The sequence below is a fragment of the Cervus canadensis genome, chromosome 9, assembly GCF_019320065.1.
Source record: "Cervus canadensis isolate Bull #8, Minnesota chromosome 9, ASM1932006v1, whole genome shotgun sequence".
Classification (NCBI taxonomy): Eukaryota; Metazoa; Chordata; class Mammalia; order Artiodactyla; family Cervidae; genus Cervus; species Cervus canadensis.
Window position 1 is genome coordinate 70,775,016 of NC_057394.1, and position 17,543 is coordinate 70,792,558.

At 35.4% G+C, this 17,543-nt stretch overlaps 1 protein-coding gene across 1 annotated transcript in view; it reads right to left on the reverse strand.

Moving 5' to 3' along the window:
- Positions 1-332: 332 nt before the first annotated feature.
- The window catches only part of COG6 (component of oligomeric golgi complex 6), a 49,398-nt gene continuing 32,187 nt past the window's right edge, over positions 333-17,543 (reverse strand). The window contains exons 16-19 of the mRNA XM_043477957.1: positions 15,594-15,701; positions 14,360-14,413; positions 12,859-12,938; positions 333-1,915 (exon numbers count right to left, since the gene is read on the reverse strand). Coding sequence (XP_043333892.1) covers positions 1,768-1,915; positions 12,859-12,938; positions 14,360-14,413; positions 15,594-15,701 — 390 coding nt within the window. The 3' untranslated portion in view covers positions 333-1,767. The remainder of the gene's footprint in view (positions 1,916-12,858; positions 12,939-14,359; positions 14,414-15,593; positions 15,702-17,543) is intronic.

The window sequence follows — 17,543 nt, forward strand, 5'->3', positions numbered from 1 at the left end:
AAACCTTCCATCAGAGAAGGCTTTGGTCAGGCAAGTAACTTCTCTCTCTAAAGGGAAGGCTGACTGGCATCACCTAAGGTTATACTTACGCCACCTCAAAACAGTTCAAAATGTAAACTATGAAGTAAATAGCTAATACAGTGTTAAGCTAGTGAACTAACACTTGCAGTCTTTTATTTTAACTAAGTTCTCAAGATCACACTGACACCACATCGTGCTCATCCATCCTCCATTGGTTATATCTATTTGGCCCTGTATCATACTTTCCTTCCCATAGCCTATTTTCTAAAAACACACTGATGAGATGTATAAAAATACTGCAATGATCGCTGTTCTAAAAACAGTTTAGTATTTTATTTGAAAAAATTAGTTAAAAAGATAAATATACTTTTATTTCCCCTAGAAAACAAAGGAATTCACTAATGGTAAGCAAGCAATCTTTTCTCACAAAAGATACAAATTATATAAAATTTAAGCTCTTGCCTTACATCATACTTTATTTTCTTTAATATATCACATTTATTGAAGGAAAAAGATTAAAATACAGATTAAACACCAAAAGAGATGATATGTAACCAATTACTCTTGCTCCAAAAAAATCATATTAATACAATTGTAAATTTCAGATAGAACAGGCCCCGTTCTGACAATACTAATTTGTTATATATTCTGTATTTGCCAAATAAATATTATCTTACTACTTTTCAAAATATTTTAACCTCACCAAGGTTTTCCTTATACCTCATTTTCTCATTTGTAATTTGGGGACACACCTCTTTTTATAGATCTACCAGAAATTAAGATTTTGCTAATAAGAATTGTCCTCAACATCTTACCAACAAAGTCAAGTCACATCAAACACATTTAGATTTGCTTAAAAAAAAAACAAAAAAAAACTGATTTTGAATCTCATTTTTGGTCAAGTTTCAGAGTCAGAGCCCAAACAATTCTTTGCAAGGGGCCATCATAAGGATAGACATACCATCAATTAGAAGTTGCTACTTTGGCATTTTCCCTCCAGTGATAGAATACAACACTTTTTCGCTGGTTTAAACACCAGACAAAATGAGCAGACAGTTGAAGTTAGAGTCCACATGTACAACAAACACCTCCCTTTAAACACTAGGCTGACATGCAGCACAGGATGTCTGTCTACACACCTCACACCTATACCCGAGCCGAAGTGCTGAACTTCACCTTGAATTCAGTCCAGGGCAGACACAGAGTGGAAGCCACCTTTACATGACTGCTCTCTGTTTTTGCTGAATGTACATTTCTGCTCCTCCATTTAAGCATACCTACTCACAATATCTAATAAGGAAGCAAATGAATCTTTAAGTAAAAAGATGTTTATTAATATTAGGTCTTATCTTCAAACTATTCTTAAGTTTAGCTAATTTTTAATGTACAGTTAAACTTAGAACTAATCTTGTTTTAAAAAAAAAATCCCTGAAACCTCTCATTGTACTCTTTTTCCACCTATTTGTATTCCAGAATTGAGGGGAAATGGCAGAGCCAGAGACAGGGTTAGCAAAGAACAGAGTCCTTCTGTGTGGAGAGCAGATACAGAGCAACTGCTAATAACCCAGGTCAACATGTTACTCACTTGCACATTACTGTGGCCAAAGCAATTACTGGGATTCACATTCTTATGATACAAAGAAAATTGTAACCATCAGATTTCAAAGTAAAGATCAACAGACTAAAAACCAAGAAAACCTTCAGGGTTTTAGGAATGCAGTATTCTACCACACTCAAAGACGATGATCAGGAGAGAAGTGTCTGCACTTGCTGTGGCGATCGGTGTAGAATGCTCCCGGGATCTTTGTACTCATTGACTGGATTCATCACAGCTGCATACACTTCCCCGTAGGCTCTGCAGACTAATTCTGTAGACTGTTTTATGATCTGCTCTCTGTTGACAAACAAACAGATGTGTGTTAACATGTAATCTGAAAACAAAAGACTAAGCAGTCTAAGAAAGTTCCATACTTGAACTAACATATTTCATAATTATCACATATTATTAAAAATCACTGTACAACTACACCAGTTATCTTGGTTTGGGGATAAAAAGTTTTTTTAATATTATTTCTTTATGAAATTTTCTCCATTAGTATGTAGGTTGCAGAAGGGCAGGCGCTGTGTTTTGTTCACTCTGCAGAACCGTGATCGTTAGGATGGAACACTGCCTAATATATTGTGAATTACTAAACAAGAAATAGAAACTGCAACCCACTATCATTGCACTGATTTTGCAAACGCAACTGACAACACATTAACCATAAAGAGGCTTATAACCATTCAAATGTATTAACCCTTCAAATCTCAGAATAACTTACAATATACAGTCCTTTCACCTACAGCTCCTATACTAATAATCACATCTCCTCGATTTTTCATCTCTCCAACAAAGGTGACACCTGTCTGCAACAAATCACAGCATTTTCACAAATATACATTCCTATACAAGCACATAAAATAAGAGAAATAGTTTTAAATAAACTGAAGTAAATGTCTTTAGAAAAAACAGCATTGGGTTCTTTAAATCTGCATTAATCGTTTAATAGTTTTCATGACATTTGGTACATCAACTCCAACTATTTCTACTCCTATATCACTATACCTGGTGATGAAAACAGACTTCCCAGGTGGTTCAGTGGTAAATAAACCACCTGCCAATGCCAGAGATGTGGGAGACACAGGTCCAATCCCTGGGATGGGCAGGTTCCCTGGAGGAGGAAATGGCAACCCACTCCAGTATTCCTGCCTGGAGAATTCCATGGACACGAGCCTGGCGGACTGCAGTCCATGGGGTAAAAAAAGAGCCAGACACAACCGAGCACACAGGCACCGATGAAAACCTTTCTGACTTTCACAGTAACTAAGCTAAAAACGTGTCTTTAAAGCTTTACTCTCAGACCGACTTCTGTTTCCTGTCTCTGTCAGTGTCATAACTACGTGCCATCACTTCAGTTCAGACCGTAATGAGCTCCTGCTGGAAGGAGAAAGCAAAATCCCCTCAGTCCTCTCCAGCCAGTCTCCTCCACATTTAGTGTAGCTTAAGCACTGTCAGACTAATCTTTCTAAAGCATAATTTTTATCATGTCTCCCCCTTTCCCAGGACCCTTCAAGGCGATTCAGTGTCTTCTTCCAATTTCAGACAAGTCAGAACTCCTTACCCTCTCACTCAAAATCTTTTATAACGCCTTCGGCATCATTACTCTAATTCTGCAGTCCAGCTCAACCCGACTGGCCTATCTGCCCTGCTCTCCCTGACCTCAGGTCCTTCGCTCCCGCACATACCTCCATTAGCCTGCAATGTCTCTCTCATCCACCTTTCAATGCTCTTTAATTCTCAGGAAAAATGGACCCCCTCATCCACGAAGCCTTCCCTGTCCTACAGGGCTAGAAATAACCACTTCTTAGAACATCCACGACCGAAATTATACCTCTGTAAGATTATCTGTGGAAATATGGGGATCAGTGGTCTAAAGAAGAATAAAACTGGTTGAATGGAATGAGGAAGGGAGTCTCACTTATGGTCTTGGGTCATAGCACACTGTTCTGATGGGGTCTCAAACTCTCGATTTGAGCAACCGTGATTTTCTGGAACAACCCGACATTTTCCTAAAGGTTCCAGAATGAGACTGGGTAGAAGGCAGATACGCTGAGTTTTTCTGAGCAGAGTGGAGTAATGCTATTGGCTGTACTACCTTTTTGTTGGAAGGGAGGATGGTAGAAACTAATTTGGTAATCTACTGATGAGGCTTGGAGATTTTTTTTTTTAATCTGCTGATTAGCAATCGCTCCTATAACTAACTGAGCATAACAATAGATGCATCAAAATGACACAACAATCATTTTCCATAGATGACATAGCTGAAAAATATTATAATTAGCATTTAAAAAATCTGTTAACTATAATATTTGACACTCATTTGCAACAAATAATGAATTTTAGATATAGCACATAGCACTTCTAGTTCTCTACTAGAATCAGTAAGAATTTTTATTTGAATTGTTTTAATATTTCATTGGAGCACAGATGATTTACAATGTTGCACAAATCTCTGCGGCACAGCAGACTGACTCAGTTTTACACATACATACATTCTTTCTTCAATATTCTTTTCTATCATGGTTTATCCCAGTGGACCTGTGCTATACAGGAGGACCTTGTTTATCCATTCTAAATGAAACAGCTTGCATCAATCAACTCCAAATTCCCAATCCACCCCTCTTCCTCCCCTACTAAAAGCAGTAAGATATTTGGAGGTTTACAAAACATTACTCACACCTCATACTCTAAAATCTGTGCTCAGTGTGAACACAGTGTGTACTTCTGCTACATGTGAAACATACAAACAAGGCCATTCCTTCTTACAATAAGTTTAACACCAGAATAAGGTACAAAAATGAATATTAAACACAGTTTTAAAAAATCCAGAGTTAATAACTGGTAAATGTAAATAAATTACTGAAAATTCTGAAATAATCAATTTAAAATTTTAATTTCAAATCCATGCGATGAAAAGTTTTAACATTACTAAAGTTTAGTTGTAACTCAGGGCACATTTCCACTTATAAGCCACAACTCACAAGACAGCTGAAAATCATTATAAATCTGCAACACAGAAAACCAGAATAAAGGAACACTGCTAAGACAAATAATTAAATAAAATCAAGCCCGTAAGAACAAGTAAGAGTTTGTAATTCATTTTAAATGTTTGCACTTGATGGCATAGGGCTTCCTCATTCTACTCCCCAGTTTAAGAAGCCACCAAGACAAGGGAGAGATTGAAAAATGAACATGGCTGTGCTGAACGAGATGAGAGATACAAAAGCCTGTGGACAAAAAGTCTTTCACAGAGTGGAAAGAAAAAAGGGAAGGGAACAGAAGTGGTCCTCCTGGCCCAACAGATAGTTGTTAAAGTCAACAGGATAGAAATGCAACGGAAATGGAGATTCTCCAAGTGAATCCGAGTCAAATCCAAACTGTAAAGAACAAGAACTGTGACTGATAGTGATTCCATATTTCTGGACAAACGTCAGAAGTTCATTTATTACTACCCAAGCCAGGTACAGGTCCATATGCTCATATTCATTTATGTTTTCCTAATGAGTTATACATGGCAGAGGTAAAACAGTACAGTGAAGGACATTACTGTCCAAAGATCTTGACTCTAGCTCCAGTTCCACTACTTACCGCTGCCTTGAACAAGTAATTTAACTTTTCCAAGGCTAATTCCAATATCATAAAACAAAATACTGACCTTGATAACATTTACTAGATACTTTCAGCTTTAAAAACTGTATCATTTCATTGAGCTAAGAGCTTTTTAATGAACTGCTGTTAAAAAACCTATATATGCTTCTTCATACACATACACACACATATATGCATCCACATACATCACTTTGTAGAACTGGGTTCCCTGAGTAACGAAACGCTATCAGTGACTTGTACATAAATGGGCAGTGTTTCTAAAGTAATAAAGCAATTTTCTTGCCATTTTACTATCTCCTCCTTTTATTTTTAATGCTAATTACTATGTAAGTTCACCCTTTATGTTAAAAAGTTATCACATATATCTTATGTGTCTGCCTTCTGCCTGCCTGGTGTCTTGGTCCAAATTATTCACTAATATCATGTGTGAAATATGAAGGCCAAATAATGATGAATCATTATAGTGAAAAATAAAATCAGGGTCCAAAGTGAAAAACTTCAAGAACTGTGTAAATACAAAATGACCAGCAAATCATCTCAGTCTAGTCATGTGCTTCTGAAAACGTGGGATATCCTTTTCTACTGATTTTTTCAAGTACAGGTAAAGAAAAGCAGTACTTTTTTTTTTTTTCCACTCATGTATGCTATTTTCTAGCATGGGTACCCACCTCAGATTTTACTTTCTGTGTTTTGTTCAATCACAGCCAATCACATACCTGATGGATGTAATACTTTTAGAACTGTTTCTCCATGTTAAAATTCTAAAGATAAATCCCGCTTTTCACATGACCAACAACAGATATGCAAAAGGCCATTTAAAAGGAAAAAGCTTTTGAATGTAAGTCAAGAGTCATCTATAAAGTCAGATCGTTAACTTTCTTGGTCTCTTTACATGTCTTTACATGACATTCTCACTGTAATTTCAAAAAATTTAAAACATGACATACAAATAATTCATTAACATAGGAAATTATTAAGATGGTAAAATTGATTCACAAAACGTTTTGAGGAACTGGTCATTTACAGGCATTTGAGAAGGAAGATGAGAATAAATCAGGTTACATATAAAATGAACTAACGTCTCATAGAGCAGGAAAGTTTCATCTCGGAACCTTTTAATCAATAGTAAACAGAAAATCAAACAAGGGTACACTACCCTAAATAATTTTTGATGGGTCTGTTAACAATGTTTCAATATGACATGAAAAAGACATGCTGGTCTCCCAGAACCTACACACCTTATTTCCATGGTTTGGAAAGTCTTCTTACTTTTGCAAAGTACAGTTGCTGTTTTTTCCCCCCTGTATAGTTTGCTATTCTAGCATATCAGTATCAAAGATAATAATCATGTAGGTAACATGCTATGAGAAAAAATAAGAAATAAAGGAGACGAGCTTGTTACACAATTTCACAGAAGTGCAACCTATTTTAGTTATCTATCCGTGAGAATACCAGACATTAAAAAATTATTTTTGTCCAGTTATAAATGTCATAGTATCATAAAACTACAGTTATAAATTCTGACAATACTAATAAACATTATTGTATAACTAAATGGAGATACCATTCTCGTTTTAAAATATGTTCGCTGAAATTACCTTACGTATAATTTAAATAATTATTTAAAGTACTGAGCCATGATAAGAAATCGAACTGCTAACTTTCAGAATCAGCGAGCTTGTCATTAATCAGTACTTGAAGATTCTGGTTGCCATAACAACATGATAAAACTTTCATCATTACCATAAACCCAGCACTTCTAAAAATAACTTATTTCAACATTCAGGTTCTGTGATCACTAAAATTGAGCTTTATTACAGCACCACAGTTAAGAGGCAATCAAACATGCCATCGGAGAAAAGAAGGTGTTAACAGTTTAACTATTCCCGAAAACTAAGAGGAAAAAATATAACTATGTATAATAAATTGGTTTAAAAATGTACATTTTGATTTCTCTTTATCACAATATAAATACCAAAGATGCCACAGTGGGTCAGCTTTCTGACATTCACAGTAACAATTAAAGCGTATCTGAGGTGAGACCAAGGCACAGATCTCACACATGTCTCATACAGCCTATCACATATGTCTAACATGTTTGAGTGTCCTTTTAAAATAGAAAAACAATAAAATCTCAGCATAGAAAGAGTTAATAAAAATATAGTACAAGCTACTGTTAAAGAGAACAGGCTCTGGAATACTGGATTTGAATCTAGACTCTGCTTCTTGCTAACTGTTTGACCTTGTTTCAATTATTTAACCTTTCCCCCAAAAAATGTCCTTTTCTGTAAAATGGAGATACTAATGTACAAACTTACCAAGAAGGTTAAGTAAAGCAATTCATTCAAGGATCACTCTAGCTGAGATGCTAAAATTAGACTGTAGAGGCTGGTGTGGCAATGGTAGAGAGAGCAAGGGTCAAAGCAGAATAGTTTCAAGGCTAATGTGATAATCCAGGCACAGATGATACTGCCTTAGACCAGAGGGGTAACTGCGGAGACAGTCAGAAGAGACTGGAGTCGGCCCTCATACATTTCTTTCTAGGTAAATATTTAATAAAATAGTTCCATGGCATTTTGATTGGGACTACATTGGAATTTACAGATTACTACATTATATACCCAGTTAGAGAAGAATACCATGTGTCCACATTGGAACACTGGAAATCTACAGCAAACATCACACTTAAGTGATGAAATATCAGAAACATTCTCAGTAAAGTTCAAAATAAAATATGCACACTCACCATTACATCTACTATTTACTTGGCGCACCTAGTCAATATAATAAGTTTAATCATAAATACTGAAAAAAAATTAATGACTCATTAACTTCAGATGTCTGTATCAAAAACAAACAAACAAAAAAATCAAGGCAAACAACTGATAAACTAATATAACTAATAGACTAATAGAACAAAATTAATGTATAAAATTTAGTATTTTTCCCTATTTGCCAGCAACAGCTAATGAGAATATGCAATGGAAAATAAAAGACCTTATCAAAGGAGTCACAAAACTGTTTCCTAGGAATAAACCCAACAATATACATGGAAAGTTATACGAAGAAACTAAGTCTTTACTGAAAATTCTAAAAGATAATCTGGATAAACAGGTAGGTATACCATGCTCATAGACAGGAATACCCACTAGTGGCTTTCTTATTTCTATTTGTTCTTATGTTAGCTGAGTGAATGTTTTACATGCACTTTAAAAGAATGTTATTTTCTGTAGTTATGTGTGGTATTTTCTTTCTATTGGGTTGAGCTGATTAGTGACACTGTTCAGTTCCTTTACACCAAAACAAGTAGTTTTCTACTTTTTCTATTAATTATCGAGAGAGGAGGGCTGAAATATTAAAATGAATGTCAGTTTATCTATCCTTCTTCAATTTTATAAGCTTAGATGTCATGTTTTTTGAAGCTCTATTAATTGTACATATTTACTATTATATCTTCTTCATGAATTGATCCTATTATTGTGAAATATCCCTCTTTAACTTCGGTAGCATCATCTTCCCATCAGTCTAATTTTTCTGATATTAACATCAGAATATAGCTACTTCAGCTTTATTATAATTTTTATTTGCATGGTATAATATGATCTTTTAACCGTGCCCTTAAAGTGGATTTCTTATAGACTGCAGAGAGTTGGGCCAGGTTTTTACACCCAATCTAATACTTTCAGCCTTTTAACTGGAGTGTGTAGCCCTTTCACATTTAATATATTTATGTTTAGGGCTGAATTTAGGTTTATCATCCTGTTATTCATTTTATATTTGTACCACCTGTTCTTTTTTTCTCTTGTTCTGCCTTCTTTTAATCTAATTGTCTTTTTAACATTCTATTTTATCCACTGGCATATTGTTTATTTTAGTGCTCGCTGTAAGGTTTACAATCTATCTTCAAACAATATTATGCACTTCATAAGCAACCTTCAACACCTTAACAGTATACTTCTACTTCCATCCAAGTTCATCTTTTATGCTTTTGTAGCCATAAACTTTATTTCTCAGTGTTAAGAATCCCATATTCACTGTTAGTATTTTTATTTTAAAGGCCCACTATCTTTTATATTTAGCATTTCCTGCGCTTGTCATTCCCTGGTGTAGACATGAGTTTTCCTGTGGTACCATTTTTCTTCAGCCTGAAGAACTTCCCTTATCATTTCTTGCAGTGCAGTATACTGGTGATAAATGCTCTCTACTTTTGTTTATCTTATCTCAAAATGCATTTTTTTTGCTTTCAGTTTGAAAGATACTTTTGACAAATATACAAAGTTGAAACTGTTTTATCATTCAGCTTTTAAAAAGATGTGATTTACTGTCTTCTGGTCTGAACTGTTTCTAACAAGAAGTCAGTAGTATCCTTATCATTGTTCCCCACAAATAATATCATTGTTCCCCTTAAAATCTTGCTTTTTAAGGTTTCTTTCTCTATCACTGGTTTGCAGTAATTTGATTATGGTGTACCTTAGTGTAATTTTCCTTGTGATTTATTTAGCTTCCTGAAACTGTGGGTTCACATTTTCCATCACATTTGAAAAAAAATTCTTTTATGCCTTCAAATTTTTTATGCCTTAATCTCACTATGACACTTCACTTATATTTCAATGCTTGTTACTGTCTCACAATTCACCACCTAAGATTCTTCATCTGCTCTACAGCTTTTAATTTTTTCCTACCTGAGCTTCAGTCTGGGCGATTACTATTGTTCTCCCTTCAAGCTGATTGATCTTTCCCTCTAGAATGTCCAACTGGTGATTATTTCTACCCAGTGAGTTTTCCTCTTAGTCCCTGAACACATCTGAAACAGCTGTTTTAAAGATCTTACCTGCTAATTCTGTAAACTGTGTTGGTAAGTCTCTTTCTGTCGACAGATTTGTTTCTAGTTTTGGTTCACCCATCCTAGTACCTAAGTAGTTTTTATTGCATGTTCAGCACTATAAATGTTATACTGTTGATTGTATTTTGCAAGTGTTAAGTTTTGTTCTGGAAGGCAGTTAATTCAGTAAAGATCCACATGATCTTTTAGAGGTTTGTCTTCTCTTTAACTTTATTAGTATGAGTCTAAAGCAGCCTTTACTGTAGGACAGATTAGCCTTACTTTAAAGGCTTAGACTTTCCCAGGTCTCTACACAGTGTGAGTCCCAGTCATTTATCAGTTTGCACATTTCCAGTAGTCACTATTTCTTTGGTAGGCTCACCCTGCCCCTATTACCAAATCTGCTTTATTTTCTGTTTATACTGGTATTCCTGATAGTTAAAGATAGTGGCTTAAAAAGGAGGACTTCCTGGGTGGCACTTGTGTAAAGAATCTGCCTATAATGCAGGAGACCCAGGTATGATCGCTGGGTTGGAAAGATCCCCTGGGGAAGGGAATGGCAACCCACTCAGGTATTCTGGCCTGGAGAATTCCATGGATGCTTAAAAGGAGGCAGTGAAAGAGAAGAAAATTTTTCCATTTACCTCAAAAAACAAACAAACAAAAAAACCCCCAAAATTATTACTTTTAAAGAAATTTACTTTGCTTCTACCATATGCAACAGATGAAGATTCCTCAAAGAATTCTCAAATCATATACACTTTCCTACACACTCACTTTAAGAAGCATCTATAGTCTCTATTTCTTAAATTATTCACACAAAGAATTCTGATTCAATAAGAGAAGACACAGAATATTTTATAAATATGTGTAACTGTGGTTTCTATAGTCCAACCTCTATTTTTATATTATTAAAAAATAAATGTTGGAGTCTGGCACTGAAAAAAGAACAACGCCCTTCCAATTAATCACATGGAAGGAAGGATTCTTTAATAATGCTTTAATTTTCTACCTTTTAATTTTTAATACAACCTCATTTCCTGGCTACTTAAATTCATTCAATAGTTTCTTCCAAGGCTGAAGTATTCAATCAAAATCCACTTTGAGAGGCAGTCAAACTATAACACAAGACAAGAAAAAAGAAGAGTGACGGGGGTCCCCAAGGTACTGCAACCACAGAGACAATCAAAGTTACAGAGAACAGAACATGAACAAAACAAGACAGGAATAAAAAAGCTTTACACTGCAAAGCTCTATCTCAAAGAAACAATTGATATTTTAAATACACTATGAATAGAAATCAATATGGATATGAAATTATTTTAGCTTAAAAACAGATTACCATTTTGAAAAGGTTCAAAATTTAACTGAATAAAAGTTACCTATTATTTCAACGCCTTATAAGTAAGATCAAATGCATATCATGCCTATATAGTACTAAGTACTGAAACAAGTGGTTAAATATAAATATAAAATATAAAAAACATATATAAAATATAAAATAAATATTAAAAAGTATTTGATTGAACAAAGTAAATAACTTAAGAAAAACAAACAATTTGAATTATGGCATAATGGAATTTGTTTTATAGTCTCCCAGTTCTTTAGAATTTTGGTTACGTTGACAGTATGAGATCTTTTAAGATAAAAAAAAGTATAAAAGTAAAAAAATAAAATAAAATCAGTTACATTGACCACAACTAATGTGGGAACTCCCTAAGAAGGTAAGAGTAGAGGTCTGGTGACTGTCACACTCAAAAGTAATATATTAAGACTGGAATCCATTTCAGAAGTCAAGAACGATAAGCCAAGGATGACTGACAGATGGAAGTCTCTAATGATACATAGCCTAACTTCTTCATGTTGTCATTCCAGTTTCTTCATTAGGTTAGTTATAGTTAGAACCCTAACTCCATGTCTGAGAGAATCCATTTCCAGCCAATTCTAACTGACACCAAATTCTCCCTCATGCTGAGCCCAAAGCTGCCTCCTTGCTCCTCAGAACCACAGAAGGCCAGTGGACCACCTCTGTACCTCGACATCCTTTCAGATATTTAAAGTGTTTTTTTTCAAGTTGCATAGTTCTTTATTGTACTTTTAATGTAAATATTTGTTCAAGAGTGTAACTGACATGTCAGACTATAATCTCTATTAAGACAGTGAAATTGTCTTTTAAATCTTACTCTGTAGTGCACAGAGCACTTAATACACTAGTTGAATGGAAAGAAAAAAAAGGTACAGATGTCTGATTTCCTACTTGTACAAAATTTTGTCAATATTTTTGCTAAAATCAAGAGAGTCACCCAGTATAATCTCTCTTTCTTCTAATTTTAATACCCTTATATTTTAATGTATAGTCCTTTGCCTTGAACACATTTCTAATATGATATTGAACAATTTTATAATATATTTATAGAAACTTCCAGAGTCCAAAATGATCTAAACAGTAGGATATCTGTGTTGCACAATGAACATATTACTAACCTTTCATCACATATTCAGTGCAATTTTGACATGTGTATTAATACAATGGAACTTCGTATTATCACATTGTAGCTTCAATTATATAAGTCTCATTATTTTTTAAAAAAGCATTCACTAAATAGACACTTTCAAATTACAAACATGTAAGGAACAAGTATGAACAGGGTAAGGTCAGATCTCTTAGGGGTGCTGAGGTAGAAAAAAAGGTTGAGAACTATAAATCCTCAATGATTAAATCTTCTTTTTTAAAAAATAATTTTTTTCTAAGAAAAGTATGTGAATCTTTAGCAACTACTAATAATTGGGACCAATAAATACTTACTTCACTGTGGCACTTAGAAGAAAGTTCAGTTGTGGCATTAACAGGTTGTCAGGAGCTGACAGATAGCGATCAAACTGAACCTAAATGAAACAGAGAAATTCGAAACACAAAGTACATATATCTGCTAACAGACCTCCTTAATAATCATCCCTTTCTAAGGATTAAATCCTTGGAAAAATCCCATATTCCAAATAACGAGGTCTTTGTGATCAAAATGAGTTATTTCTTCTATATTCTAACTAAATTCACTGCAAGTGTCAACTCTTTAAGGTACTCAGTTATCAGCAATATCTACTTTTAAAATTTCAAATCCAAGCCATTCATTTTGATCTTCCTCACCAAACATCTGGGTAATAATATTAATAAGATGTTAAGTCATCAGATTTCAAGGCTACTTTACTTTTTAAAATCCAGAGTATCTGTTAATCATTTACTCATCTATTCATTATTAATATACATCAAGTACCTGTTATTGCTAAGGTACCTTATAACATAATGTAAATATAATGGTGAGCAAAAAAAGACAGTCCCTAGCTTCACAGAGCCCATGGTCTAGTGAGAGAGGTAGTAAACAAATGTAAATAAAGGAAAAACCAAGGTACCAATACTATAAAAGCATCCATCATGAGGACACAGATCTAATCTTTGCATTTGGCAAAAGCGTCTCTGAGCAAAGGACATTTTAAGTGAAATCGTGAAGATGAACTGACATTAGGCTAAGTGTGTGCGTAGTGTGGGGACAGTGTGGATGAAGGCTTAGGTGAGAAAGAATGGCTACTAAAGCTCAGTTCATGTAGGACTTGAAAGCTTTTCTAACTGATTCTAATTTCTACTGTAAAAGCATTAGCAAAACCATTAAAGGAGGGAAATAACAAAAGGGGGAAAATAATCTGATTTGAATTTAAGATGCTAACTCTGGCCACAGTAAAAAGAATCAAAGGGGAGGTCATACAAAGCATATGCAAGGGCAACAAATGGGTAGCTCCTGCAGCATCTCAGACAACAAGGGCAACAGGAATGAAAAGAAAAGAAGATATCTGAGAAAATTAGAGAGCAAAATCATCACAATTTGGATAGTAGTAAATGGGATGAAGGGGTTGACTCTGAGATTTTGCATCTGCATAATTTAATTCACAGCATTATCACAATTCACAACTGTATTCTTTATACACTTATTTAGTTGCGTGATAAATGCAGCTCTTATTGGTGGTTGTCTCTCATGATATATAGCCTAACTTCTTCATGTTGTCATTCCTGTTTCCTCATTAGGTTAGGAGTAAAATTCTGAAACTGAAGAAAACCTAAATAGGAATAATGAGACTATTAGGGCATGGTGAAATATTACTACCAATGTCTGCCTTGATCAGACCTCTTTAAAGGAATACATGTGCAATCATTATGACTGGACCCAGTTGTGAATACAGACAATCATCACATGGGAAAGAGTAAGAATAACACTCCATAAGGAAACGTACACTGACACGCTTGATTGTGTACTTACCATCGCAGCCTTCAGTGCCACAGAATCTAGGTTGGGCAGATTAGCCAAAGGGCCCTTAAGGAACAAAAGGCCAAAAACAAGATGAAAACAGGTGCTATATGTTACAGTTCACTTATCAAATACAGTCCATTAGGAGACTTCCCAAATTTGAAAATTCAGCTTATTTCCAAAGAACGTCCTATCTTCAACCTCAATTAAAAGAGGGACTATGATCTGTTAATTTTTGTATAACTAGCGTGAAGGTCCTCAATAATATGTCTCGGAGTGAGGAGCATATATGTTTACGAACAATGAAATAGCAGGATACTTCAGATTTGATCATGAGCAAGAAAAAAGGGCAGTTAAGTACTAAGAAACGGCAGTGAGACATAGACACCTTAAGAGTCTCACTTTGACAATTTTAGACAGTATAAAAAAGGTAGCAGAATTAGCTCCTTCTGGTGGAAACTTGCCTATAACCTGATCAAAAGAAAAAATTCAAACCTGTGATCTTTGAGAGTGTCACTTAGAGAGTTCCTGGGCTATAAAATATTCTTCATCTTAATGTTATTTAAAAGAATTTTTTGCTTTTTAAGCAAAGATGCTTATATGGTTTCCTAGGCTTCTCTCCCATTCTGTGTTCTAATTCTACTGGAGTTCCATAACTGAACAAGATCATATGCTAGCCCCAGAAGTATTTACCTTTCCAAATAATAGACCATGATCTGCTAAATTAAAAGGGGGAATGACTGCTATTTATATATAGTAATCTATGCATTCAATTAGTTGATGGTGATAAAGGACTCTGAAAAATTTACCATTGTATAACTATCTATAGTGAGAAGGACAGTTAACATTTGGGGACACTCTACTATTTTTTTTTTCATTTATTTATATTAGTTGGAGGTTAATTACTTTACAATATTGTAGTGGTTTCTGCCATACATTGATATGGATCAGCCATGGCTTTACATGTGTTCCCCATCCTGAACCCCCCTCCCACCTCCCTCCCCACACTCTACTATATTTCAGGTAGTCATCTGAGCACTACACAGGCGTTATCTCACTTAATCATCAGAATAACCCTATGTTACAGATATTAGTACCGTCAATTTACAAATGAGGAAACAGAGACAAGTCACTTTCCCAGTGAGAAATTGGGATTAAGTGGCAGAGCCAAGATTCTAATGAGTCTAGCTCTAGAAGACAGTCTAAATCAGTGTTTCTCTCTAGGCAGAAACAGCCACGTGCTTACCTGTTCAGCTTTATGTTGCTGTACTGTGTTATAGATATAACTCAAGCCTGCTCTGGTTAAAACATAAGAAGCTTGCTCGTTTATAAGTGTGTCCAAATGTGCTTCAATCTAAAATAAAACACAATTAAAAGAAAACATTTTAAAGAAGAACAGGACTGATGAGAGTGGAGACGAGCCTGGACTCTCAGCTCTCCATCGCGCTCCTTGCTGAGGCGCAGGGACTGCTCTTACACAAAGACTGTTCCTTCCTCAAAGAGGAAGTCCTCTCACAAATGGGAAGAAAGTCTTCTTTGAGGATTCCAGGACTAGCCACTAGTCAAAAAAATCTGAGTTGCTTCTTAGCTCTTTTAAAAGCTGGTATGACGCAAACAAACAAAAACTACTCATCAAGAACAACAATGTAAAATAAAATACTTAGGAAGAATTCTGGGAGGATGAGGACTTGTTCCTCACATCCACACTGCCTCATGCTCCCAACTTATTGGACTGACTCAGCCAATCAGATATGCCATCTGGAGAGGCCTGGAGGAAATCCCACAGGGGCTGAAGCTCTAAGTTCTCCTGAAGAAAGCAGATCTGGGGGAGATGGTTGAGGACCCAGCAGAAGACTAGTCAGAGACGTCAGGCTCAGGCTGCCTACAGAGACTGTGCTGGCTGATGTGAGCTGTATGTGCTCACCTGCTGTGTGCTGTTCTTGGGGAAGCTACCTATGGCTAATGGGGGCAGAAGTCACAGGAGACTGCCCGGTGGGATGACAAATTCCCAGGAAGGGAATTCCCTTCCCTTTACCAGTACAGGTCTGAAAGCCTGGAGCTCTTCCTGCTGTTCCTCCCTGCTATCAACCTGTTTACCAATGACACAGTTCACCATTAACAGATGATGTTTCCACCTCAATGCTTGCCATTGTCCAAGCCTCTACAGTATCTGAGGCCCTCCCCTTAAAAAACTTACAACTGGTTTTAAAAAGGTGATAGGTTCTAAGAGGAAAGCCACCAGAGTAATGAAAACAAGTGTCTTTTCTTGAGGTAACACAGGTAGCTCAGACAGCAAACAATCCACCTGCAACGCAGGAGACCCAGCTTCGATTCCGAGGTTGGGAAGATCTCCTGGAGAAGGGAATGGTAACCCACTCCAGTATTCTTGCCTGGAAAATTCCATGGACAGAGGGGACAGATACAGTCCATGGAGTTGTAAAAAGTCACATGACTGAGTGACTAACACATGTATATTGAAAGACACAGGGCACTTTAATTTTTTTCAAGTGAATGCCCAAGAAAGTACAATTAGAACCTTAGAACCTTTACTTACTAGTCTCTTTGAAAATCCAAGAAAAATAAGATTGCAAATATAAATATTTAATGAAAGAGTTACCACTAAGAACCAAATTAGTGTCTAAAAGAAAAATGGAAGAACAGTAATACAGAATAAATATCAAAGAAATATATTAAAGTGAAGAGGTTTAAACAGAAATTAAAAGACAAATTCAGGAGATAAAGCCAACTAAGGACAGAAGCTTTTTATATTCACAATATAAAAAGTAACAGATGGAGAAGTGATAATTAATTAAAGATAACAGAAAACTTTCTTGAGCAAAAAAAAAAAAAAAGGTTGAATCTCCAGACTGAAATGGTTCTGCAAAGTCCAAAATGGAAGTAACAAAAAAAAGAGACATACTAAAAAATATCCTGAGGAAATATCTGAACTCAAAGGAAAATCCTTATAAGCTTCCACACGAATAAAATAGGTTTATTGCAAAACTAAAGAGAATCAGACTAGCCTGGATTTCTTACTTAGAACACTGGAAGAAGTTTAAGAATGGAAGAAAATTACCAGACTATTGATAGAAAATATCTGAAAATCAAGAATCCTTTACTAAACAAGGAAAACCATTACTGCAGGGGCATGCCGCCCAGCAAGCAGCCACACCCTTGCCCATTCCTTCCACACTGA